This window comes from Parus major, chromosome 3, assembly GCF_001522545.3.
Source record: "Parus major isolate Abel chromosome 3, Parus_major1.1, whole genome shotgun sequence".
Lineage (NCBI taxonomy): Eukaryota > Metazoa > Chordata > Aves > Passeriformes > Paridae > Parus > Parus major.
The window spans coordinates 86,927,394-86,953,343 of NC_031770.1; the positions used below are offsets into that span (position 1 = coordinate 86,927,394).

The window sequence follows — 25,950 nt, forward strand, 5'->3', positions numbered from 1 at the left end:
AAAACCATAGTTTTTGATTCTTAAATTCATTGGATTTGAGGTCATCTCACATTCCTTGTATTTGAAGCTTCCTTCTCTAAGAAATTAGATGGTTTGGAGGAACTGTGAGGGAAGAAGGTGGTCAGTATTTCATTCAATTGTGCATCTCTTGTTCTGCAGGAGTGAACAGATCCTCCTCAGAAACTTACAGTTGTATGTTTTTTACCAGTTTTAGGGCCAACATTGTCCCTGGCAGCTCCTTTTCTTTCTCTCCCTGGGTTTCAAGGACATTTAGGGTAACTATCAAATCAGAAAAGTTTGCTTTGCTGACTAAATTTGGAACGGATACTGTTCATCTTACACTCGAGCATTTAAGACATCATTAAGAGTCCATAGTCCTTAGCAATACTTTAGACATCATCATGACTTGGAGATTAATGATGTTATCCTATATGGGATCTAGGTAATCAGAGCAGCCCAGTAAATATGATGCCTGCCCTGACCTGGCAATTCAGGGGCTTAGACTCGCTCTGGCCTCATCTGGGTGTCACTGGTTTATCTCCTGAGTTGGGCCAGTGGCTGCTGCCTCCCCTGCTCCAGCTTCAGCCCTGGGGTGGCCCCACTGGGGAAGGGGTGACACCCCCTCCATCACTGCCTGACAAGGCATAGCCCTTTGTGTGCCTGGGACTGGGTGGGGCTGGAGGCCACTCTAAGTCTGTAGCTGGCAGTCTGGGAGAAGGAAAAGGACTGTCACAGGGAAATGAAAAGAGTCCAAAGCAGTGACCAAGCCTGAAGACAAGGAAATGTTGCCGTTTTTCTTGTGAAGACCTGAGGATGTTGACAGCTGACTGTGATCCCCTTCAACCTCTCACCCCTGTCACTCCTGAGGAAGACTGCAGAGTCAACCAAAAGACATAGGAAGGATGAGCATAACAGCTAAGGAAAGGGACAGGTTGCACTACAACAACAGGTAATAGGGAAATTTTATTACATAACAATTTTAATGTTAATACAGCATTTCCATATTAATTACATAGTATATGCTATGAGACTTTTAAAACACTGATGTCTAGTCCCCATGTAAATGATGTTTTCTCTTTTGCCTATGGCAGGATCTGGAGTCTGACACTAGACTGTGTCTATGCAGAGAAATAGATGGGTTTAAGGTGTGATTCATCTTAAGAAATGCATCTAAATTATTCAGGTAAATCATGTTAGTGAAGTTCCTCTCTCACCATCCACCATAAAGCAAATCTGAGTCTTCCTGTCTCTCCCTTCTCTCGGATAAGGGCCCTCATCTAAGGCCACAAAATCTATGCTTTACTCCTCACTTACATTTTTCATGAATTTTGCCACTCCAAGGAACAAAATGCCCTCTGGGCTATCTTTCTATCTAGTAGCTGGGACATTTGCTAATACGTAGAGGATAGAGATATTGAGTCCTAGACCTAGGAAAAAAATTAACCTGAGTCTGCTTCTGGCTGAACAGTATAATAATTGCTTTGTAACATAAAAGATGAACAGTGCCACTACCATCACCTTTGTGGAACTGCTGTAAAAGAGAATAATGATCCCTGTTTAGTTCTTTGAAAGTGCAATTGTGCATGTCAACACACAGCATAAAGTTCTGGCCTTCAGCATCCAGGTGGACAGATCTGCATGCAAACCTTAATCAGATACCTGGCAGCTGAGAAGAGCTTAGCAAGCCAGCTCCTGCCTTCCCTGGTTTCTATTATCTAACATTGGATAGGTTCCTGCTTCATTTTCAGAATGAACTTTTCATTTTGGTTTATTGCTTGAAAATGCTTTATTTCACAATTACTGCATATTTCTTGATCCCATTTTGAAGACACAGTGTAGGGATTTGGTCATAATCACTCTGGAGTAGATGCTGTTTAATCAGTAATTCCCTGAATTATTTAAGGAAACAAAAGGATATTTGTTATTTAGCAAACTGAATTTTTAAATAGGTATTTTTATGATGGTTATGATTATCTGAAGCATAGTATATCTGATTTTACTTTTTTTGTAAGACTAAGTAAGAGGTCTAAGCCATTAAAACCATGTTACTTTTTTCTTTTTGCTTTTCTAGGCATAATGCAACTGATATAAATTACCATTGCCTTTCACAGACTTCATTTGAAATTATATCTCTTCTTCTTGATTCTTACAAATGTTTTCTCAGCCTGCATCTAAAAATTATGCATTCTTTTTATAACATAGATTTTCTTAGTGTTAAAAGATGACCTAAATTCCATTCTTCTCTGTGTAGGTGGTACAGTTGTAGTAAAAATCCTGTTACAATACAGAAGTCCTCTGAGGTTTCTAGCCAGGTGACAGCCTTATTCACTAGGCCATAGTGAATGTATTGCACATCTCCCTCCTTTGTCCCACTGGATTTTACATTCACTTCTGCAGAATGGAATTATTAGAACATGGATATGATCCGTGACATGCCTGAGGAAGACGAGAACTGCAGGTTAAACTTCTCCGGGCAGAGGGGTTTTGTAATATGAATTTCTCTACCTTGCTTGTAAATGTGTATGAATTACCACATATTCAATATGCCTGCAACATATAAGAGAAAGAAATGCTCTTAATGCCTTCAGAGGGCTTAGCACTGTGCTCCTTAGGGATCAGAAGCCTCCTTTGTACTTTAAATAGGGGAGACAATTTTAAGTCCTCAGACAAAGCTCAGTGTGCTGTTTTAGAGCTGTGTTAACACATCTGTACAGTGAGAAGCTGATCTTCATTAGACCTTTACAACAGTCAAGTTATAAACATCAGGCCATTTTTGGTTCTGTCGCTAGAAAGTTGAGAAAATTTGAAACTATGCTGAAAGAAAAGTTTCATAATGAAGCTCATGAAAATATAAGCCATGGAGTTTTCTTCATGAGAATGAAGATTTTAATACTAACAATTGGTAATACTGAGATTTTACTTTCATGTAAAACATTGAATTTGAACATTTGAAAGACATAAGATGATTTTTTGTTATTTTAGTTCACAAAGCATGAAATAATTTAAAAGTATTAAATTGAAAAATAATAATTTAGGAGTGGGTTATAAAAGATAAAAACTAGATGTTTAATTATTCTTTATAATTGTGGGAGAGTATTTAGATATGTTTTCCAGATTTTTTTAATATTTCTTCAATATTTATTTATAGTATTAGATATAAGGAAATTCACTTGGTAGTCATTAGCCAGTTTGAATTTTTAAAGTAACCAAATTGACTATAAATTTCCCATCCTATAAAGAGAAAGAAACAAAGGACATTTACAAACCAATTAATGAAGACACAGTGAATGCCATCACCAGTTAGAATCAATATTTCTCCAACACTATAAAGACCATCCTAAGTAATGGGATATAAATAATAATAAAGCATTGTATTAGTAGTATCATGTACTAGTATTGTTAGTATTATTAGTAGTATTACTAGTACATAGTAGCACCATACAATAGATTACACTCTAAATTTCTCTGTGCTAAGCTAATATCAATTTTCAGGGCAAAGTTTTTGTATTTCAGGGTCTTTCTGATTATCATTAATATGTGTTCCCCTCCAAAGAGTGCACGGAACATGCACCTGTTTTTATAAAGTGTATTTTATAAAAAGCATTTTTTTCCAAATTTTATTTGGTGTAAATAAGGTTTTTTTCTATTGTTATTGATATCTGCTGTCAGTTCCCATCAAACTTTCAAAGGAAATTAAATATAAAGTGCTCTAGCTCAAAAATAATCTATTTTTGCAGATTTTTATTTTTTTAATCAAAACAGAATTCAGTGTTTGTCAACAAATTCTCAGTGATTGTTGCTATGTGGTATTTTAAGCATAAGTCAGTGTTTGTAGCTTGATTTTCCTGTGTAATCTTTTCTTGGAGGCATTGAGGATGATATTGTTTTTCGTAAATTGTATTTTATAAAGACTATGTAAACTATGGGCTTATCTGAAGTGAATTTTAAATTTCTGAGAAAGTCAACAAATACATTTTGATAGCAGCACTTGGCATATTGCTAGATTATGCAAAGACCAAACAGCAGAAAAGCAACAGGAAGATTTTTGCAAAGACTTGACTGTGAAATTAGATTATTTCCAGCGCCTGTAAAAATTGTAATTTTGTGCCTCAAATATTTCCTTCCTTCCTCAAATACTTCTGTCTTGATTGTTTACATTTCATGGATATTGGAGATGTCTAAAGCAAAATAGTTGGTGTTTTACATTCACCTTGTTTACAAATATTTTTATTTGTTAAAAGATAAATATACAGACTGGTTTTAGTGCTATGCACAAGATGCAAAAATATACTGAATTTACTCCTACTTTATATAATTTCAACAATATAAACAGTCATCATCAGAAAATTATATTAAAGTTAGGAAACATAAATTTTAAATAGCAATTATTCTGTAACCCATTCATTGTTATCTAATTTTTATCTTTAAAGGATGAAAGCATATTAGAAAATATATGACCCAAAGTTATAGGGATCTGGACCTTGCACACTCACAACAGTAAGGGGACCTTCCTAAAGTAGACCACCATTTTAGTGGTGTTGCTGTTGCAGGCACAGTGATTTATAGAATTGAACAAAAATTCCTGCTCTCTGCTGGGCAAGACATTTTCCATATAGACATGGTCATTGCCCAATGAAAGCGACCAAGATAAGATCTAGAATATTCTAGTAATGGGAACTTTGTGATTTTCTTTCTGTTCTTTTAGAAAGTTTTCTCAGGTTTGAGTGAAATGGGAATTCCTCTCCATTGACTGAACAGGATGACAACGTGGTCTAAGTCCACATACTAGAACAGAGGAACACAATGACTCTGATTAACAAAGACATCAGTAGAGTGTTGCTATACCTCTGGTAAAAGTCAGGGCTAAATCTAAGCAGAGAAACAGGTGCTTTTTAATATTTTAAATTAATTTGTGTTTTATAAGGAAATATGTATAGAAAAACTGAATGGAGATGAAGTTGCATCTCCCAGGTAGAATAAATAGCAGAAATGAATGATTTACATCACAGCAGTAACTATGACTGTAGACTTCTAATATGTGCAGATTGACTGTTTATAGAAAGAAGACATTTTGCTTATGGTAAGAGCTGAAATATGATACAAAGAGAGGCTACAAGGATGATTAGGAGGCTGGAGCCTGTCTCGTATGAGTAAAACTGAGGAAGTTGGGCCTGTTTCACCTTGAGAAGAGACAACTGAGAGTGAACTTCTTTAAAGCCTAAGAGAATCTGAAGGGAGAGTGTCAAGAGGATGTTTCCACACTCTTCTCAGTGGTGCCAAGCAACAGAAGCAAAGGCAATGGGCAGAAACTGATTCACAGATAGTTCCACCTGAATATGAGGAATGACTTCTTTCTCCATGGCTGGAGATATTCAAGAACCATCTGGACATGATCTGAGGCCATGTGCTCTAGGATAACCCTGCCTGAGCAAGGAGGTTGGACCAGATGATCCAGTGTGGTCTCTTCCAACCCAACCCATCCTGTGATTCTGTGAAAGCTTTGGATTTTTTTTCTATTATGGACCCAAAAGTAATCATATTCACTGCAAAAAAGGAATTGAGGTTTCTTTTAATTTTCACCTTTGAGAGTGTAGATACTGTCTTTAATCATCTTCTTAATTCCATCTTGATTCTAAGATGCACCAATTGCACTTAATGTAATTCCAGAACATGCATAAATATTAGTATGGCAATTTCTATTCTGGCTATTACTTTATCACCTTTCTGAATTAAATCTGAATAAGATATTTGTTTACATCCATCTGAACAATAGTACTGGGCAGATTATCTGGAAAACTTTGCAGAAAAAGATGCTTTTAAATACTTGGCCTCTCATTCATCTCTTAGAATTTCTGGAGATCCCTTTTGTTTCCTCTTCATTACAGAAAAGCCAAAAACACACCATCAGTGCAAGAAGAGCTACTGCTGTTTTGTATGTGTGACGTGAAATTTAAATCTGCCCCTACTTGCCTCATCTTACTTCAGTGCAAGTATAAGCATAAAGCTGACGAGAACTTCTGCAGACTGTATAAACACATATTTGAATGTGCTTCCACCTGAGTTCTGATCACACACAATCCTGCCTTTTTGTTTTCACAGTTTCAGAAATGTCATCCATATTCCTCTTAATCCTGAAGCTCTTAACACTTACATTCCACTCATCTTAATGACTGATTCCATTACTATTCATTCCTGATTTCTCCTCTTTCATTTATTATCTAGGTACCTTTGCTGTGTTTTCTTCATTGTTTCTTGCTTATCTGAATTACAATATATTCCTAGTTTGTCAACTATTTGACACCCCAGAGGGAGGGGAGCCTGTTATTTTCTACCACCATTTTCCTTGCTTCATATGTGCCTTTGAATGTATTCTAAACTTGATCCGTTTCCAGCTTTTGATGTTGTAATCTTAGTTTTTTGAGCACACAAGAAAATTTCATGTGTACTATATGCCTTCTTTACACAGTTGAATATTATATATTTTGCAGGGTTTCTTCAGAAGCAAAATTCTTGTTCTTGTCACCTTGTCTGTGTAATCTTGATAACAGGCATCTTTTCCTATTTGCTCTTTTTTTTCCATCACAGATAAAGGTGTATGGGTAACTTATTTGTTTTGCAGCCCTGATTGCTATCTAGGCAGCATTTTTAAGTCATCTAGCTTACAGCCATGTCCAATCAGTTAGGTTTGCAGTTATTTTTGTGTTAAACTTGATCTTAGGATCAAAAGTGGAGATCTTTCCATAAATTCTCATTTAGAAAGCCACTATCACAACCGTGATGTAGTTATTTCAGAGTCCAATCTGCATTTCACCAAAGATACTAGTCAATCACTATACAAACCCATCTATTTGCTCTGAAGCAACAAGAAGCTACTCATTTTTCATTATCACCAACAAATTCCATACATGTAGTTATTTTGGAACATGTTCCGTGTCTGCACACTTTAATTTTCTCTTCATGAATCTCTTCATAATCTGTGCTATAGAAAATTTGTGTGAAGGTCTTCTTTTGCACAGTAAGTTCTTTCACACAGGGGAAATCATTCTACGGTGCTTACATTAGGAAACCAAATGTAAGGTTGAATTTTTCAGCATATAAATTACTTCAAATGCATATCTTGAAATAAATTACCTAAGCAGAACTATTATTCTAAACCTTTCTCATCCTTTGAAATGTCAGTTCCCATATTAAAAGGATACCAAATAAGAATTTTGCATGTGTATGTTGCAAGGGGCTAAATCACATACAAATTTATATTATATCTATAATTTATGAACCATCTATTTTAAGTTTTGAGTTCAGGATTTCTCTATAAGGTTATGTGTCAGAAATTATATCTATGAAATTTTCTATCCCTATTTTTAATCAAAGATTTTTGTCTGATCTTCAAAATATTCACTGATTTTTATGTGTTGCAATATTGCTGTGGTGTGCTATTAATGATTCACTTACTTGTATTCTTTAATATTCATGGCAACATTTATTTCCACAGCTCTCATACATGTTAGCATTTCCTAGACCACTGGGATTCAGAAAGTGAAATAGAAAATGACATGTTGTATGCATCTATCTTTTGCCTTCTTTATTGGACATCACTGAAGAAGTTAATACCATGAATGATTCATGTATTTAACATTCACTGAGTGTTTTTTCATTGATGCTTTGATTGCATGGAGGTCTTCATTAGAAAGAGTTAAGTAAGAAAACAGTGCATTAGAGTAAGAATGCATTAGATTAAGGAAAGAATGCATTAGAAGCTTGCATGCTTCTAATACATGATTTAAGATGAAGGAAACAGAAATAGTGCTCACCAGACTCTTAACTGAGGCTTTAGTATTTCTTTTGTAGGACAGCTGCATATTTGCACTGTCTCATTGGGGGAAAGGCAAGCAGGGGGATACAGAAATACTGAACACAGTACTCACTATATGTAAGATATTAGTCAAAAGAGTTGCAACTTCACCAGAAGGACTGAATGAAGTGTTATTTAAGAGTACCGTGGCTTTGCTGTCAGGGTCATAAGTGTCATCCCAGTTTGTAAGAGACAGCTTGATATGATAATACTGTGAATTCTGTTCATATCTGAAGGTATGACTTCCTTTGGGAATGTTTTCAGGCTTCATATGTATAAGATGAAGACAGATTCTGCAGCTGATATTAACCTGCCCATTTGCCACCACCCTGAGAGACGTCCTACATAGGTGTGACCAAAACAATGCATATGGAAGAGAGAAATGTGCATTTGACCAATTTAACTACAATTCACAAGCCAGTTATGAGCTTATGCAAAATCACAACTGTGGTAAATACAACAATGCTTACTCACAAATGCAGAACAGTTAAAACTTAGCTGGCAAATTAGTGGGGAATGTGCACAGTTAATAGGTTCAAGTAATTACTATAAATTATGAGGAGCAAGATAGCTAGTTGACAAGCCTTACATTGCCATCTTGCTACAGTTTTTCATCAGTGACTGACAGAAGTGGTTTTCATGATAAGCATGACTTGAATCTAAGGCCTTCACAAGAATTTATATAATAACCTTCAGCATCAAGAAAGACACTCCTGAAAATACTTGTCAGTAAATCACCTGAATTTCACTTCCTCCATAACTGCATAATCTAAAGCAAATTCAAGCTGAATTTCTAAATTGAAATGTTGGATATCTGAATATTTGGATCTGGAACAAGAGCTAATTATTCACAGAAATTTCTATTATACTCCTGCTAGATACCATGCATACATCCTCAACTAAATGCACAGAATAGACAATATTGTATGAATCACTTTAGAACAATACCCATGGTTGGATAGTCCATGCACCTTCTTAATGGTGATTTTTTGACTGCAATAGGAAAACAGAAAGCCACGAAACTAATTACAAAAAATCTATCCCTTCTACCATGGATTTGGCCAGATAGAAAGACCGTTTTTTTCTAGATTTCACAATGGGTTTTTTGTTTGTTTTCCAGTCAGAGAATTATCTCACTTATATTATGGACTGGGTATTGGGGGTAAAGGATCATTACTAACACTTTTTTTGGTACTTTCAGCTTAAAAACTTCTGCTTTAAGTGTGTATTTCTCGCAATACATTGCAAGATCTTGATTCTCTTGCTATTTGCATCAATTTTTTTAATTTTGAATAATGGGAAGATAATTCCTTTTGGAGCAGCCTATAGTACTGTAAAAGATACCTTAAATTCACATTATAGTCTCTTCTTGCTTTGACCATTAATATTGCTGTAATCTTTAAAATAGTTATTATATGCCAAAAATAGTTCAGTTCTGTTTGTTCAAAGTCTAGTTGTAAGTGACTGAAAAGCAGCATGCTGGTTTATGAATAAATGGGAAAAATCTTGGTTTCCTTTGGATAGAACTGCTTTTCTCCCAGTGGTAGCTCTAATGCTTTCTAGCTATGGGGGTTATCAAAATTTAAGCAGTGGCACAGGGCTTGGTGCTGGCTTTGTGCCAGCTGCTAGGGCTTTGTAAGAAAGGGCAGTAGGGGGGAAAGATTTTAGCAAGGCTTGTGAAGTTCTGCTGGGAGCAAGCCAAATTATCCCCAAGGTAAGAGCTACTCCTGATTTCTGCTGTAATACTACTTGATCCTCTCTGTGTCTCATATAGTACATTTAAAAAGGAAAAAACCACAGACTTTAGCTGAAGCAGAACCACACACTGCTGATGTTTTTTTCCTGATTTTTACATATATATGTATGTTCTATGCCTTCAGTGAGAGAATCTCTTCTATTCACTTCTGACTGCCATGAAATAACACTTCTTTCCATTATCTGTATATCGATGAGCTAGCCCACATGGTGAAAAATCCCTTCTGGGACTGGCAGACAGCAGTCACACAAGTACCAGTTAATCTCACTAAGCTATTACTGCAATTAATAGATACAGGCAGTAGATTTGAATTTAAAATCTACACTTCAGCAGGAAACAGAATCCTGCTTTAGAAACTATTAATAATTTTCTGACCATAATAAAACAATTTCCTGCACTAATTGCATTCCAGGTGGCTCCTATAATTTAAATGGGTTACTGCTAGAAGACTATCTCCCTTTTTCCTGAGTTGAAGGAGGATATTCTCAGTTCTTTGCAGTCAATATTTTTATTTCTAAAAAATCTGAAAACTTAATTTTGTAAGAAAATATTATATGTATCATTTTCTTGCTGTTTTCAACTGAAACTCTTGAACAGAATGAGGGAAAAAATGAAAATTAAAAGAAATGCAGCCTACTGTTCCCTTCATGGAGTAAGTAGGGAAGGTGAGTACAGACCTCACTCAAAAGCATTGCAGACTGGCTGTTGGACATGTAGAAGTTAAGAATCAAAACTTGGATCAACAGACATGACTGAAGCATGTGCGAAGAAACAAAAGATATGCAATACTTCGGGAAAATAGAAGGGGCTTCCTGGGATTTAGGGTCTGATGTTGCATACCTTTGAGGCACATGATTTCTATGAATGTGTTTGTGCATGTGTGTATGAGTATGTTTAGGCTAGAAGTGAGGATTTTGTGAAGTAATGGGAGCTCTAAAACAGTAATATTTTTCTTTCAGAAGAATTTCGAAGGCTAGTCCAGTCTCTGTGTAAGCATGAAAAAGCAACAATAAAGGGCATTTATTCATAACTGTTGTTTTTCTTTGCTTGAAAGATACTTGTGGGCTACACTGGCAACTGTTCTGGATGTTAACCACATTTTATTGTTGTCTAACACGCCACATTAAAGAACATTTCAACTTTGAGAGAAAAACATAACTATAATTCCCTGCTAGTCATGCAGCACAGACTTCTGTGACAGCATAAAACATGGATTCACTGTAATTGTGGGTTTGTTATGTGGAACCAAAGGTGAAGCACATCGCAGTGAAATAGCTTTGCAACTGTAGATAGAAATAATGGTTGGAGAACATTGTTCTGCTCTGCCTTTAAGGTGTTTCAGAGGAAAAGACTAAATGAAATGTATGGAAGTAAATGAGACTCATTTGAAAAGAAATTAAATCCTTTTAAATGGTGATTACAAATATGAAGTACGTTATTGTATTGAAGGGAGTAAAGAGTAAAACTCACAGATTATATTATTTTGCTGTGGCTGTTTTTCAGGACTTGCTGGAAAGATTCACCTTACTTTAGAATGCAAAAGAGAGTGATTAAAGTGACTCATTAAATATGAAACTTCAAAGAAATTAGATTTTTTGAGAGAAAACAAATGTAGGGAAAATGAAAGCTGAGGTACTTTCAGCACATTGAGAGTGAAAAACAACAAACCCCACTCCTACATGCATAGGCCACCTGAAACAGAAATTTCTAAAATTGGTAATAAAAGAAAAAAAATCATATGACTAATATTATCCATTAACCCTGCTTTTAAATTCTGTGAAATACTAGAAAAAAAACAAACAAACAAAAAAAAAAACAATAGGGAGATTAATTCTTTGTAGTTAGGACAGCAAGTATGTTTTTACTGTGGTAATATACCTGTTTCAATTTAAGAAAGTTTTATCTTATCCTTCTGCCATTAATGAGTACAGAGAGCCTGACTGAAGGCTCAATAACCTCATTGTAAGACTTCCTGCTTGATGGTTGAAGGCCCCCCATGCCTTCCTCCCACACGGAGAGCTCTGCAGTCACTCTTGGTGCATTGGGCTGCTCTTGCAGTGCTGTTGGTGCCCATAGGGAAGAGTAACAAAGATTAACCATCTGTGAGCTGGGCAAGCCTGCTGTGATGTGTAGAATGCCAGATCCTTGCTCTGACAGACAGCCAAGCTGACAGACAAGCCTCTGAGGACATCAGGTTGGATTGGTGTAATACCCCAGAGCTTGCTCAATGAGTCTTTTAAAAGGATTTAATGTTATTTTCTGCAACTTGAGTTAGAAGCAAGGGAGAAACACTGACAAGATATTCTCAAGAGGGCAAACAAGAACTTTACTGTCCAGCTTCAGAAAATCTGGTAAGTTTTTAATGTTTGAGCAATATTAAGTCAACATAAAGCATTTCACAAAGCATTAATTTAGCAAATTCTAAGCCCATTCTACTTAGCAAACTTCAACTCAACTCTGACTTTTAGTTACTCAAATTTTGAGACGGAATAAGAAGAAAGAGAGAAGAGATATAGAAAAGAACAAATATAGCTACCGCTTCTGATTCCATTGGTGTTCACCTGAAAGAAATTCCAAGAGGATGTAAGGTCAAGACCTGTGTGTGCCTTGTGCTCTGTCTTCCATACACGTTAGTTTTCCTGGGCCCTTCCTTTACGTGGGACTTCTGGTCATTATGCCACTCAGCTCTTTGTTGTCTGGTGAGGAAGCTGCCACCATGAGGCAGAATTTTGCATGAACATGTGTGGGCAAGAAACTGAGGCAGACACAGAAAGGGAGTAGGCATGGCCAGAGGCCACGTCCCAGCAGGTAGGGATGGGTGTGCTGTTGAGACAGGAGAGGCTGGAAACTTGTGATGGACCAGCAGACACATGGCTGCTCAGGGCATTGCTGAAGGCAAACAAGGTTCTTCAGGACACCCTCGGAGCCAGCCCAGCCCAGAGAGGTATCTGCAGTGAGGAATGTGAGGGTACTGTGCAGTGCAGGGCAGCCAATGGCACAGCCACTGGTGTGGCCATTGGAGGGGCAGGGAGCTGGGTCCTGCCAGCCAGGCTCACAGCAGGTGCTAGCAGGGCTGGATGCCCAGTGTGGTGGGCCATGAGCACGCCCTGGCTGAGGAAGCCAAGGCAGTTTTTATGGAGGAAGCTGACAAGCTGTCCCAGGGGAAGCACTGCTTCTTGCATGCTGTGGGTGTAAACCTGGAACATGGACATCCATTGGAAGTCAGCTGTTGGGCTTGAGGGGCCTGCATACAGCCCTGTGAAACAGTCCTTGCTCTGACTTCTTTGCTTTGATTTACTAATCTTTTTTCTTCTCTCATTATCCAGTTTTAGACAAATATAAGTGTTTTTTATAACCACAGGTTTATACTATTAAAAAATAGTATATTCTTCTTAATAAAAATAAATAAAATTTTCAAACAGAAAATAAGTGATTTTTCATTACAGGTCCTTTCCATAGGCAACAATGCCCTCTATTTGAGTGTTGTAAGGTAGTTCTAATTAAAAGAATAACAAAAGATGTGAAATATATGTCCATGAAAAAGAGAAAACCAGTAGGTTGAATAGGAGGATTTTGTTCCAAGGTATACCATAACAAAAAAAATAGCAGAAGAAAGAAGAAGAGCATTATTATAATCCCCTTTGTGCCCAAGTCCATGTAAACTGCAGGGGATGCATCAGACACAGAAATACATGGAGACAAAAGCTCAGTCGCCAGGAGTGGATGCTCGTGAACATATTAAAAGTTTTTATTATCTTTCTGCCTGCCTTTAAAAACCAAGACTTCCAATTGTGTAGCTCTCAAAAATTTTTACGTTTGCCGGCCTCCATGCTGAAGCTGATGAGCTGATGCAGCTCACTGGAATGGAGAAAACCAGTAGAGAGTGGCAAGAGTTAATGAAGCTTGTCTGTCAGCTGGGTTTCAGACCTGCCTGTGTATCTGCTCACTATTTCAGCTGAATCTCAAACCTTTTAACGTTCAGACATTAATATGAAGTCTAGTAAACACAAGCACAGGGAGAGCTGGATGTACGCAGGGGAGCCAGCTAAAGCTGAGAGGATTTTATAAGCCAAAGGGCTTGTCTGTTTCTTAGGAAAGCAAGTGTTAGGCGTTCTTAGGGAAAGATAAGATACAGTTTCAATTTTTCTTTTTTTTTCTTCTAAAGGCTTGGGGGATGAGTCTTCTCCGTTAGGACAAAAAGCAGTCTAGGAAGCCAACTCCAGAGGTCAAATGAAAAAACTGTGTCTAAGTACAGTAGAAGGATTATAAGCAAAGCTTATGTACTATAGAAGGAAATAGTGTACTGTTACAAACAATGTGACAATCTTAATAGGTAAAACCACACCAGGGTTTTTTGTTAATAGTTGTTGTGGGAAGATATGTAGCCTATTTGTTATTAAAGTAGCATGTTTTTATGGGTTTTACAGAAACTTGGAGCCTGCTAAATATTCTTCAGTGCTTTCTCTAATTAACTCTTTCCATATTTGTGGACACAGAGCAATTGCAGCCATTTTACTACAGATGGTTTGTTTAAAAAGTTTTCTGTTTAGAAGCTTGAATGTATTTCCCAGAAGAAGCCAAACTGGCCTCAAATCTGTGGACTAGTGGAGTGTATTGTCTTGCAAGGCATCATCACTTGTTGCCATTTGAAGATAAAAATAAATGGATGTCGGTCAGAATAAAGCAGTAAGTTTTGTCCACAGTGCTCTGTGCGCTTGCTACAATTACATACAGAAAGCTAAAGATAGATGCCACAAGCCTGTGCTGGTTTGGTCTTCCTTGAATTTTAGTAGATAATTCAGTCCGGCCTCAGTTATCAGAGTTAAATTATAGTTTCAGGAATAATGAATAAACTGTTCCCGTGCCTACCTTTTTTTGTTTTCACGATTACAGATTTTACTCTTCTGAGAGATCTAGGGTCTCAAATGCCTTGTATTAGCAAATCTCTGAAGAGTTGACATAGTTCTGACCTGTTCTCACATGTCAACTGTATTATACACTGAACAATGTGGGAAAGAAAACCAGCCAACAATAAAAACAACCCAACTCCAAAATACTGGGAAGGTAGTAGAAGGATTTAGGACTGCAGGAAAGGGATGTTGTGTGCAACTTTGCTGTCTTTTAGCCAAGCTGATCTCCTAAATGAATCAAGAAAAAATGGTGGTTAGATATCAGACTTTCAGGAGTGTGGGGATAACTGAGTGGTTCTTTGGGATAAGCAAAACTTATTCAGGGGCAATTCAGGGCAAACAGAATGAGAGAAAGATTTAGAGCTCAGTGGCTAGCTCTAAAGGACTACAAACGAGTTAAGGACTGGCAATAATTCTCTGAAGCATTTTCTTTGAGAAATTGTCCTGTCTAAAATATGCAAAAAGCTTTCTGTGTAATTTTTTTAGATTAATTTATTTGAAATTTACACCTACAGGCTTATAGTTCAAAAAAGGTTTTAATACTTAGATACCTTTAAAACTGTAAAATCTCTTTTATTGCAACACTGGTTATTGATTGGTAATAGAAATTGAAATTTTTGGTGTATTTTACTGCATGTTGTATGTACGCATATGTTGATGATTCTTAAATAGTACTGAGAATTTCTTAAGAGCTTTGTTTGCAATTTGACCACAGTGACTCTGACTTTGTAAATAGGTTTATGCAAAGTTGTGAAAGGATAAAAATAATCATACTTGTACAGTGATACACAGAAGTTCAACATCAACTTTTTTTTAATCCCAGTATCATTTTTGTTCAGAATTTAAGCATATCTAGTGAGCTATTTGCTATTAGAGTTGTTGTCACAACAGATTAAAATTTTACCTATTTTGGAAAATAAAAAGAGATTGGTAACCTTCAAAGATAAAGTAGACCACTATAGAGATGATTGAGTGAAATTTGAACAAAGTGAAATGGAATAAGTCACTTATGTGTTGTGTATTGTATGCAGGTTCATATTGTTGCACCAACATTTTTCATGAGATGGGTGGATTGTTAATAGTTTTTTACATTTTTATCAGTCTCATGAAGCTGATCAAACAAATAATTGTATGCTGTGAGCCTGTACAAAAATCAAAATACTTAACTTCTCATGTTACATGTATGGAAGAGGACACATATTTTTAAGTCTTTTCGAGCAGACAAATGTAGCGATCTCGGTTTAAATACTGGCAAGTAAAAAAAAATGAAGTGCAGGAATGCAGCTATGAATAGGTATCTATGTGCATGTCTTTTCCTTTGTATAACACAGTAAATGAAAGGGAAATAAAGGATGGCAAGGAAAAAAAAAGAAGGGGAGCAATGAGGGAAAGTGAGCAATAAGTGCTAAGGAGAGAAAAGGGAGGAAGGCAGGAAGGAAGGCAGGAAGGAAGGAAGGAAGGAAGGAAATATGAGAAGAAAGAAGGGGACAGGAAAAAATAAAAAATACAAATAAGTCCCTTTTAAGAGTATTCATGTCATCTGATGGGCTTAAAACCCATTGCTTTTCTCTTTAAATAAGAGCTGCATCTGCCCTTGCCAGGTATTGCACTGGATGCTGAATGTTTCGAGTTTTTTAGATGAATCAGACAAGGTGAATGTAGACCCAAAGGAAATGTTAAGCTTTCACCCTAGCACCACAAAGTAATTGATAGATTATTAAGATGCCAACTTCATAATTAGGTTATTAGGTTGTAGAATGTCTCCCTTCCTTTCCATACTACATAGTTTCTGCAAAGACTTCAAACCCATTCATTCCTGCATCTAGGTTTGATGAAAAGACCTAACTTGGAAAAAATGTTGAGCCAAAGCTGCTAGATATGTACCACATCTTTCATCATTGTAGCCTAGTCTTTCAGGGATTGATCTATATGCTTGCTTAATATAATTTGACCAAAACCTTTATGTCTAGTTTTATAAACTCTCAATGTTAACCTTTGACATAAGAACACTAATATCATTTTTCAGGTTCATATCTGAATCCTTGAAGAATGTACAAAATTATCCTGTATCTTTGCTACCACTACCATAATAAGAAATTGAGTGTCTGAAGAAGAAAAATGTCTTTATATCCTTACATGTCTCAAAATTCTATTCACAGATTCTAGTTATGCTCACTACTATGGTGACTCTTACCTGGAATTTCAAGGCTTACAGTTGAATATGCAAAATTTCATCCACCTGGAATTTAAGACATATAATCCTCATGGACTTCTCCTAAATATTGAACAGAAGCCAGAAACAATAACACGTTTTTTAATTCGGCTTGTCATCAATAATGGTACTTTGCAGGTAAGGCACCAAAATCTCCCAATGAAGGAAAAGTAAATAAAAGTTAGAATCTGTAAAAATGTTATTATATTTTTCCTTTTCTTGCTGTAGAAGATAGGAAATAAAACTACTGAGATTCTTGACTTCTTCAGTATTTTAAGGAAAATAACTTGCTGTCTGTTAAGGCCAATTCTTGGCTAATCTGATCAACATGACTCACAGGAGTACGCATTAAAACACAAAAACAGAAAATGTAGGCTTTGTCTTTACATGTGGTACGAACTAAATTATTGTATTTTATACCTAAACTAACTGAACTCCCTCATGCTGAACTTCATTAAAATTGTCATAGGGAGCGTTTGTGACAGGCATAGGAATTTAGTGAATTGTCATAGAAAAAATTACCATATTGGGGAATATGACACAGAAAGGAGAAGAGTGGAGACATAAAATTTCTAGTTACTTAGATAATTTAAATCCATTAGGATTCAATTGTTATTCCTTTGTTGTGTGTCTTTTTTTACCATGTATCTCTAAGTACAAATCTTTCACTTCATCTATTATTTAAATCACAGTTCCATAGGATCAGGAGAAAAAAAATACCATACATTTCTTTAGCTTTTGTGGACAGATTGACTAGGAATATATTTGTTTATAAACTTTAAAGAGTAAAGTGTGTATCATGGGATATCTTTACATTCAACAAGTTATTCCACCTTTTCTGAGGAAGAGATAAAGCCAGAGCTTTATGAAGAGGGAGGCAGATGCTAAATAGGCTATAAAAAGATATGAAAAGAAAAGCTACTTTTCTCATAACTTATCTCCCATTTTCCTGCTAAAATTTTCCCAAAGTACCTGTAATTATATTATTTTGTAAGAACTGTGAAATGTCTGTTAGAAACAGCACTTTTGTATTCTATTTGCCTTCATGTTTAAACAGATATATAAACTGAAGATAAACAGAAAAGGAGAATTTACCTCTTACTTTATTTTGTTATGTTGTGATTTTTTTATCTTTTATTATATTGTGACTATCTTTGTCCAGAAAAAAAAATGAGATTAGTCATGGGCAGTAATTTATCCAAGGTTTAGAAAATGCTGATGGATTTAAGTTCATCTTACTTGTATTCATGGTAAAGTAATGATGCAGAAAAATATTTTTCTAACATATCATAAGCATCATAAAATATGAAAGTACTTTAATTGACACAAATCTATTCAGAGATCCCAGTGTGCCATGTTAAAACTAATTGAATTCACTTAGTCATTCACAAAGCTGGTCAATTAAATGTAGATTTAAGGCCCAATGAACAAATGGTTCTAAGCTCACAATCAAGCTACAATTACAAGTAGACAAACCATGAAATCAAGTGCTTGTTCACATTAGTATAGGAAATTAAATGGTGCTCCAAAATGCTCAAGCCTGCATGCTACATTACGTGTTTGGAACTGTAAGGAAGCCATAAAATGGTAAGTAAAATTCACCAGTGGGCAGTGTTAATTTCAGATGGATTGCAGATGGTCAACTTCTTTGCAAATATGACCCATAATGTCTGATTGTACAACACACAAAGATTAAAGCATTTTCATTCAGGTTAGGAAGCATATATGTATTCTTGTATGTTTCTGGTATGATAGGCTTCCTTATTCAGAACTTTTAATGAGACATTAACTTTCCTTGATACACATGATATCTTCAGGTTTTTGAAACCATTAGTTATTTTGAAATTACACTGTCTATGCTTGAAACTGTTTAATTATTAGAAATAACGTAATTAAAACCTTTTCCCACTCTGTAGTACCAGTATTTATGTGATGAAGCAGCAGAAGTCAAAAACATCACTACCACAGCTAGGGTGAACGATGGACACTGGTATAGTGTGCAAATTAGGTAAGTTTACTGTTGTTTGTTTTTATCATTGTTTCAAAGATCATAGAGATTGATCATAGAAATTACTGTTAGTAAATTCCACAGATATTATATCTCATTAACTATGATACCTGAACAGTTTTACAGATTAGATTTACAGTAAAATCATGTTATGGCAGTCTGGGCCACAACACATCCTTGGAAAGAATGTTTATAACTACAGTTGGACAGTGCTCATCACATCCCTGATGTGCTTAGTGGAAATAAATTGATTCTCATTGGAATAATTTACTGTAGAAAACACAAACATTCAGCCAGGGAAGATGTTGTGCAGTAGCTCCAAGCTACTCAGTCCTGGAAATAGTTGAATTTCCAACAATGAGAGCGTGACTTATAGAAAAATCTTGGAAAATAAATAGATTGGCAGAAGCAGCACCATGACTTTCATTGCTGTCACTGACTTGCAATTCATAATAGGGTATATTATTCCTGTAAAAGTAACAACACTTGCAACTGAATGAGAATAAAATGAAAATAAAATGAGGAAAATGAGGTAGGTAGGAAGCTTTCCATAGTCTTTGTACATAGATATATCTAATACCTGTGCTCACAGAATCCACAGCCTTTGAAGTGGAAGCTTTGTGTTTGCTTTATAGGAAAGTAAGGCACCTAGTGCACTCTCTGAGTGCCAAGTTCCTATTAGGTAGCTTAAAATAGGTCCTGTCATCTTGTCCAGCAAGAAGAAAGCAAGCTAGCTGTCTGCTTGTCTCAGGAGTAAGTTAGTCTTTTAAAAGTTTGTGGAGGAGTGTAGAAGGAACAAAAACTTTTTATTAGAATAGACCTTTTATAGCTATATCTGTCCAAGAATTGTTAAATGAACTTTTGCGGGACAGCACTGTCCCCCTTTCCTTCCATGGGAAGTAGAGTGGAGTGTTTATCGATTACACTGTACCTTGCTGCCTCAGATGTGGCAGTCAGTACTCAGTGTGGAGAACCAGTCTGATACTGCATTTCAGTTTCCATCACTATCATAATTTTTCCAGCAAGTTAAACCACACTCCTGGTCTGGACCACTAAGTAACATTCACAAATTAATGAAAGGAGAAAAAGTCAGTAATCCGCTGCAGCTGTGCTTATCACCCAAAAAGGAACACCATAAACCAAGCCAAGCTAATGGAAGCTAAAAAGCAAGTGTAAGCTTCTCTGTGACCAGAAGAAATAGAGCACAGTGTCTCTATGACACTGATAAAAGTGAGATTTTCTAAAAACTAATAATAAACATAATTCTGTTTGTCTCCTGGTTATGACTCCCTCTCCATATCAAAATAGAGAAAGCAAATTGGAAGACAGTTTTTAGAGAAGAGATATAAAGATGTTAAAATCATTAAGCAGGTTCTATATGAAAAGAGACTAAACACTCAGGTACTCTGCAAGCCCATTAAAGACAGCTAAGAGAGGATCCCAATGACAAATCCCAAGTGACACAGAAAGGAGAAGAGTGGAGACATAAAATTTCTAGTTACTTAGATAATTTAAATCCATTAGGATTCAATTGTTATTCCTTTGTTGTTCATTTTAAGCAAGATTTAAGATCCTGAAGATAGCCGAAGTATGAATACCTGAACCCTCAGTAATGTGGACGTCTTTACAAAAACAGCCTTTTGCCTGACACTGAAGTGTTCAAACTGCCATGTCATTGCCATGCCTCAGAGATCCACTAATTACCATGATGCTAATACACTTATTCTCTGTATGTTCCCCCTACTCCAGCAAGCAGAAATTAACATGAGTCTCTAAATCAGCCCATGACAATAGCCCATGACAAAAGAAAACCAACCTATTCTCTATATTTTGCTTATCCTTTACAGTCTAAAAAGAAACTTTATTTCATTTGCAGGAATTTTTTTCAGGACAGCTCAGGAAATGGGCCAATCTTGTTTTTCCTGCTGAAAAAGAAGGCATGCATACCATTTTTGGGATTCAGGCTAGTTACAGAGCAATGAATAATAAAACATTGTAATCACTTTAGAAGATTGGAAGTAGTTCTGAGCATTATTTTAAGATGGCATTCTGCAGATGACACCAAGTAGTGTGAGAGTGTTGATTCACTGAAGGGCAAGAAAACTCTGCAGAGGGATCTGTGCAGACAAAATCAATGGATCAAGGCCAATTATGTGAGTCTTATGAGAAGTGTCTGAGGGATCTGGGGCCATTTAGCTGGGAGAAAAAGAGGCTGCAGTGAGACCTTATAGCTCCCTACAACTCCCTGAAGTTGGCTATAGTGAGGTGGGGTCAGTCTCCCCTCAAATAACAAGAAATCAGACAAGAGGAAATGGACTCAAGTTGAACTGGGGGAGATTTAGGTTGGATATTTGAAAAAAAATCTTCACAGAAAGGATTGTAAAACACTGGAAGAGGCTGCACAGGGAAGTGGCTGAATCACCATCACTGGAGATATTTAAAAATCCTATAGACATGGCAGTTAAGGTTATGGTTTAGCTTGGCAGTGCTGGTTTAACAGTTGATGGTCTTAAATATCTTTTCCAACCTAAACAATTCTGTGATTCTATGATTCTAAAATTCAAAATCTTAGTGATGTAGATGTTATATGTCAGAAAGATTTGGAGTTGCTTCTCACTGTCATCTCATACATTTTCACATGTGCTTTAGTTAATTATGAAGTATATATCCTGTATATATATATATGTTTTTTTTTCCTTTAATGACAATTTAATATATATTTTTGACAGTTGTTTGATAGAATCAGTCTTGAAATATGTGTTAATTGTTTTATAAATTTACTATTTAATTTAATCAACTGCAGTGTAATACGGCATAATAAAGTAACTTTCATGAAAAATTACTGTAACTTTTTCAGCAGCTTTCTAGAGGCTTGCAAACATTTAATCTTCTCAGAAATGATTTTCAGTGAGGTAAATAAATTTTTAACAATGGTATCTGGGAAACCAATGAAGTTAAATTGGAATGCAGGAGATACTGCATATTGTAACACAGTGTATAGGCACACAGGTTTTTCTTTGTTGTGCATGTGTTAAACATTATGAAGAGACATTGGGGACAATAACAATTAAAAAAATAAATAAAATGGTAATTATTTTTTTATTTAATATTATCCTAATTGTTTGGAGCTCTTTTGATGTACTCCTGTGATAGAAAGGATTTTGTCTTTTCACTTCAGGAAAAGCAATGCATTTCAGCTACTGAAGATAAGCCATCTTCAAAGAGCATGCTCTGTCTACAAAATCATATTAAATGGAAATAGACTTAAAAATAATGAGTGCTGTTTAATACAAGTTTAAGTACAGTGAAAATTAGATAGTGATAGTAGCTTCCTTTTCTGCTTACAGGAGATTTTACTGCTTCCTTTATACCACAGAAATAATTCCTTGTGTGAATAAAAGAAATGTCACACCATCTAATATTTGCAAATAAATATGCATATGACTGTCAGACAATGTCCTTTATCCAGTTCTCATGGTTCACCATGATATTCATGCTGAAGGAAAAGTAGCAGCATTGCTGAAGTACATTTTTCATTATGATGGGATACTGTGACTACAAACACTGTAATAAAAATTTAATACATTTTGGTACAATATAAGAACTGTATTTGCTTCAAAATCTGGCATATCTTGGATGATTTGGGTTAGGATATAACTTTTTGCATCAGATTAGTCTAATTTGTATTATTGGCTGCTAAAACCAACTTGTTGCCAAGGTTTGCCTCATAGCAGTGCCTGAGAGTTCCATTTCATGAACTCATGAGAGTTCATTTCATAAACTACTGTAGTTGTGTACTAAGTCTGTTAATGAAATTTCATTGTAGCTGTTTCACTCACATTTCTGACTATTGTTTTGGTTTTCTTAAGAATGTTACCAGGGAAGTGAGTGAGCTACAGTGAAAAATGGATACGGGCAATATCGCATAGGGATTGGGTTACTGCAGGATATTATGAAGGGAAGGAAATGTTAGACTCGAGCATTGGAAGGTTTACATGTTTCATTTTGTAGTGAAGATACAATTTTCTTATTGTCAATGCAGGGGATATTCTATCACAACCTCCTCATTCCAGCCTTTATAAACTGCCTCCATTAACTGCTTTAAGATTTTTCTTCTTCAATCTCTGTCATTCAGAACAAGTTCATAAAATAATATGTATTTCAGAAACAAACCAAACTGCAACAGTGATATTAGAAATTTGCCTTTTCTTAGCCCAATACCCTACATTTCAGTACTCATAAAAATAGTTTACTCAGTTATATGAAAATTATTTTTATTTTAATTTTAGTCTCAATTGCCTTAATATTTAATTAATAGTCTTAATTAGTCTTAATTTAGTGTCAATTGCTTTAGCAAATTTCTCCACTTACAAATTGATTATGCAGTAGATGTCATAAATTCAACTTCATTCTTTAATATGAGTCTGTCCATGGAATTTTTTTTTCATTATCTGATATCATTAGGATTAAAATCTGGTGTAGGTGTTCCATCAGAAACTGATCGCAAAATCTGGCAATTGCTTTTCAAAGAGTGTTTTATCCCTCTCCTTTAACACCTATTGTTTGTAATTTTTGCTTTGCACTATTTACCTATAGGACTTTTGATAATTGATTGTCTTGCTTTTGAGATGTAAAAGTTTACTGATTCCTTTAGTCAGAGAAATATATTTCTAATCATGCCATAATACAACATATGCTCACTCAGGAGCTTTTAGATTGCTTGGTTTTGACAGCTTCTTATGAGGGTCTGAGATAATCCATATGCTGCAAAGTATGCTGTATTTATTATCCTTCACAACATGCTACAAACCTCATATTTTCCCTTGGGCTTTTAGGCAGGTAAGATAAGAATATGATAGATAAAGTGGGTAGCAAATCCTACCTAGATGCTTCTCTGTTTTGTTTGTCTTTGGTTCTTTTTATTTCACTTTTATTGTAAATCCCTATTTTTTTATCAGAAAGGTGCAGGACTTTGACCTTTATTTTTAGCATAACAGCATATGGGTGAAGAAATTCATCTGTTGTTTCATGTACCATGTAAATGTCAGATACTCTACTTAATGAAAACATGCTTAATGGTCCATATCCTCAAAAACCAGTGTAAGTCAAAAGATATTATAACCAATTGCTGCTGTTTAGTTAGAGAACTGTATTCAATATTTATAAAACGCAGTAAGAAATATATTCTTGGTATAAAATACCTTCAGGATCTTTTAATTTTCTTTGCCTCTCCCAAGAAAGCTGTCAATGGACTTGCATCAGCTGCAAGAAGTTAAGTACTTGGACCCAGCAAGGTCCTGTTTTATATTTGTTACCAACACAAAATATTTATGAAGTTGCTCTAAACTGGCCACTGATAGGGTCCTCACAAACACGTGGCTTTCTTGGCCACAGCTGTGTTGGTCTTTTATTTTAGTCCCTCCTAAAGTGCATAGTGTAAAACTAGGGGTGAATGAAATACACGTGCTGAATTATCTAATAATTTCTAATTTTTATATGGTCTGAAAGTTTTCCCAGATCAGTGGACCTTACTTGGAAAAAGTACAGGTTATTATACTTAGTCCAATTTATTTATGATGTACTAACACTGGTAATAAAATTACATTTGTATTTTCTTAATTTCACTGTATGTTAAGTCCTAAGTAAGTTATATCTGCTGCTTGATGTCCAATATACATTGCAGAGATGCTTAGTCACTGAAAACAAACTGGTTTGAGAATATAGTTTAGAAATACAGGCATTTTCATTTAATATGGAATGAAAATAATTAAATCATTGGAAATATTGATACTGATGTCAAGACCTGGATTTGTAAAGTGAAAAATGGAATGAGTTGATCATGAAGTATGAAGAAAATTAGAAGGATTCTTTTTAAAATTTGGTTTGGGATTTTGGGCAAAGATATTTAGCATCAAATACATATGGTAGCTATCACACAGATGGGCAGGAAAAATGAACAATATCTCCTAAAAGGGTATTATGAAATACTTCTGGAAGAAAAAGATAGATTGGAAAAATGAAAAAACATAGATTGACTATTGTCACAAGTAGCTCAAAAAGTGGACAATTAATTTCTGGGGGCTGAAGATTTCTGTTACATGGTGACACTATTACTGCCCGCTAGCAGAGCATGACAGTACCACAGAAATGGTAATGCTGGGTTGAACAACAGAATCAAAGGAGATTCTGATTTATGAACTGTGAAATTGAAGCCAAATAAGAATCAAAAAACACTAAATGGAAAAGTTTTGAAATCTTGCTAGTCAGAATACATTTGTTTTCCGGTTCATTCTGCTAATGTGCACAGTACTTTTAGAGAGAGTTCATTTGATTTTAATCCTTTCACAGATAAGTAAAGGAGGAACCAAGCCAATAATATTCCCTCCTGTGACTAATTTTAATTTTTACTTTAACTTGTAAATTTAAATTTAAATGTATTTTAACTTATCTTTCTATTTGGGAGCTGGGGTTGTTTAGCTGGAAGAAAAGGAGGTTCAGGGGAGACCATGTTTCTCTCTATAACTATCTGAAAGGACGTTGTAGCCAGCTGGTGGTCAGTCCTTTCTCCCAAGTAATGAGAGGAAATGGCCTCAAATTGCACCAGGGAAGGTTTAGGTTGGATATTAGGAAAAATTATTCACAGTATTGGAAAAAGCTGCCCAAAAAAGTGGTTGTCAACATCAATGGAGGTATTTTTTAAAAATTTAGAGGTGGCACTTAGGGAGGTAGTTCAGTGATGAACTTTGCAATATTAGGTTAATGGTTTGATTATGTGATCTTAAAGGTTTTTCCAGCCTTAATTATTGTATTATTCTATGATAATTCTCCCTTTTTAATGACTTAAGAGTACTATGGAAATAATGATTCTGTAGATGCTAGAGAGCAATAACAGCATCTCAATAAAAAACACAGATAAGAAAACTGATTCATAGATAGGTTGAATAGGAGAATGCACTTATTATATCTGCTGCCGAACAACTATTAAGGAAAGAGATAGACCATCTGTGAATTTATATTTACCCAGTTTCCTTTGTGAATAAGCATAGATTCATGTAGCTGACAATCATTTTTGTGCACAAATACCAGAAATAAATTTCAAGTACAGTGTATCACTGCAGTCATATTCTATTAATCTTAGATATTTTTAAAATACCAGTTAGGCTGAATTATTTTTTTTTAAAAACTTCTTAAACTTCAATAATAGAACTATTG

General features: G+C 35.5%; 1 protein-coding gene across 1 annotated transcript in view; it reads left to right on the top strand.

Moving 5' to 3' along the window:
* Positions 1–25,950, top strand: part of EYS (eyes shut homolog) — a 706,806-nt gene that overhangs the window by 432,268 nt on the left and 248,588 nt on the right. Inside the window, exons 31-32 of the mRNA XM_015621104.2 lie at positions 16,678–16,868; positions 18,647–18,738. Coding sequence (XP_015476590.1) covers positions 16,678–16,868; positions 18,647–18,738 — 283 coding nt within the window. The remainder of the gene's footprint in view (positions 1–16,677; positions 16,869–18,646; positions 18,739–25,950) is intronic.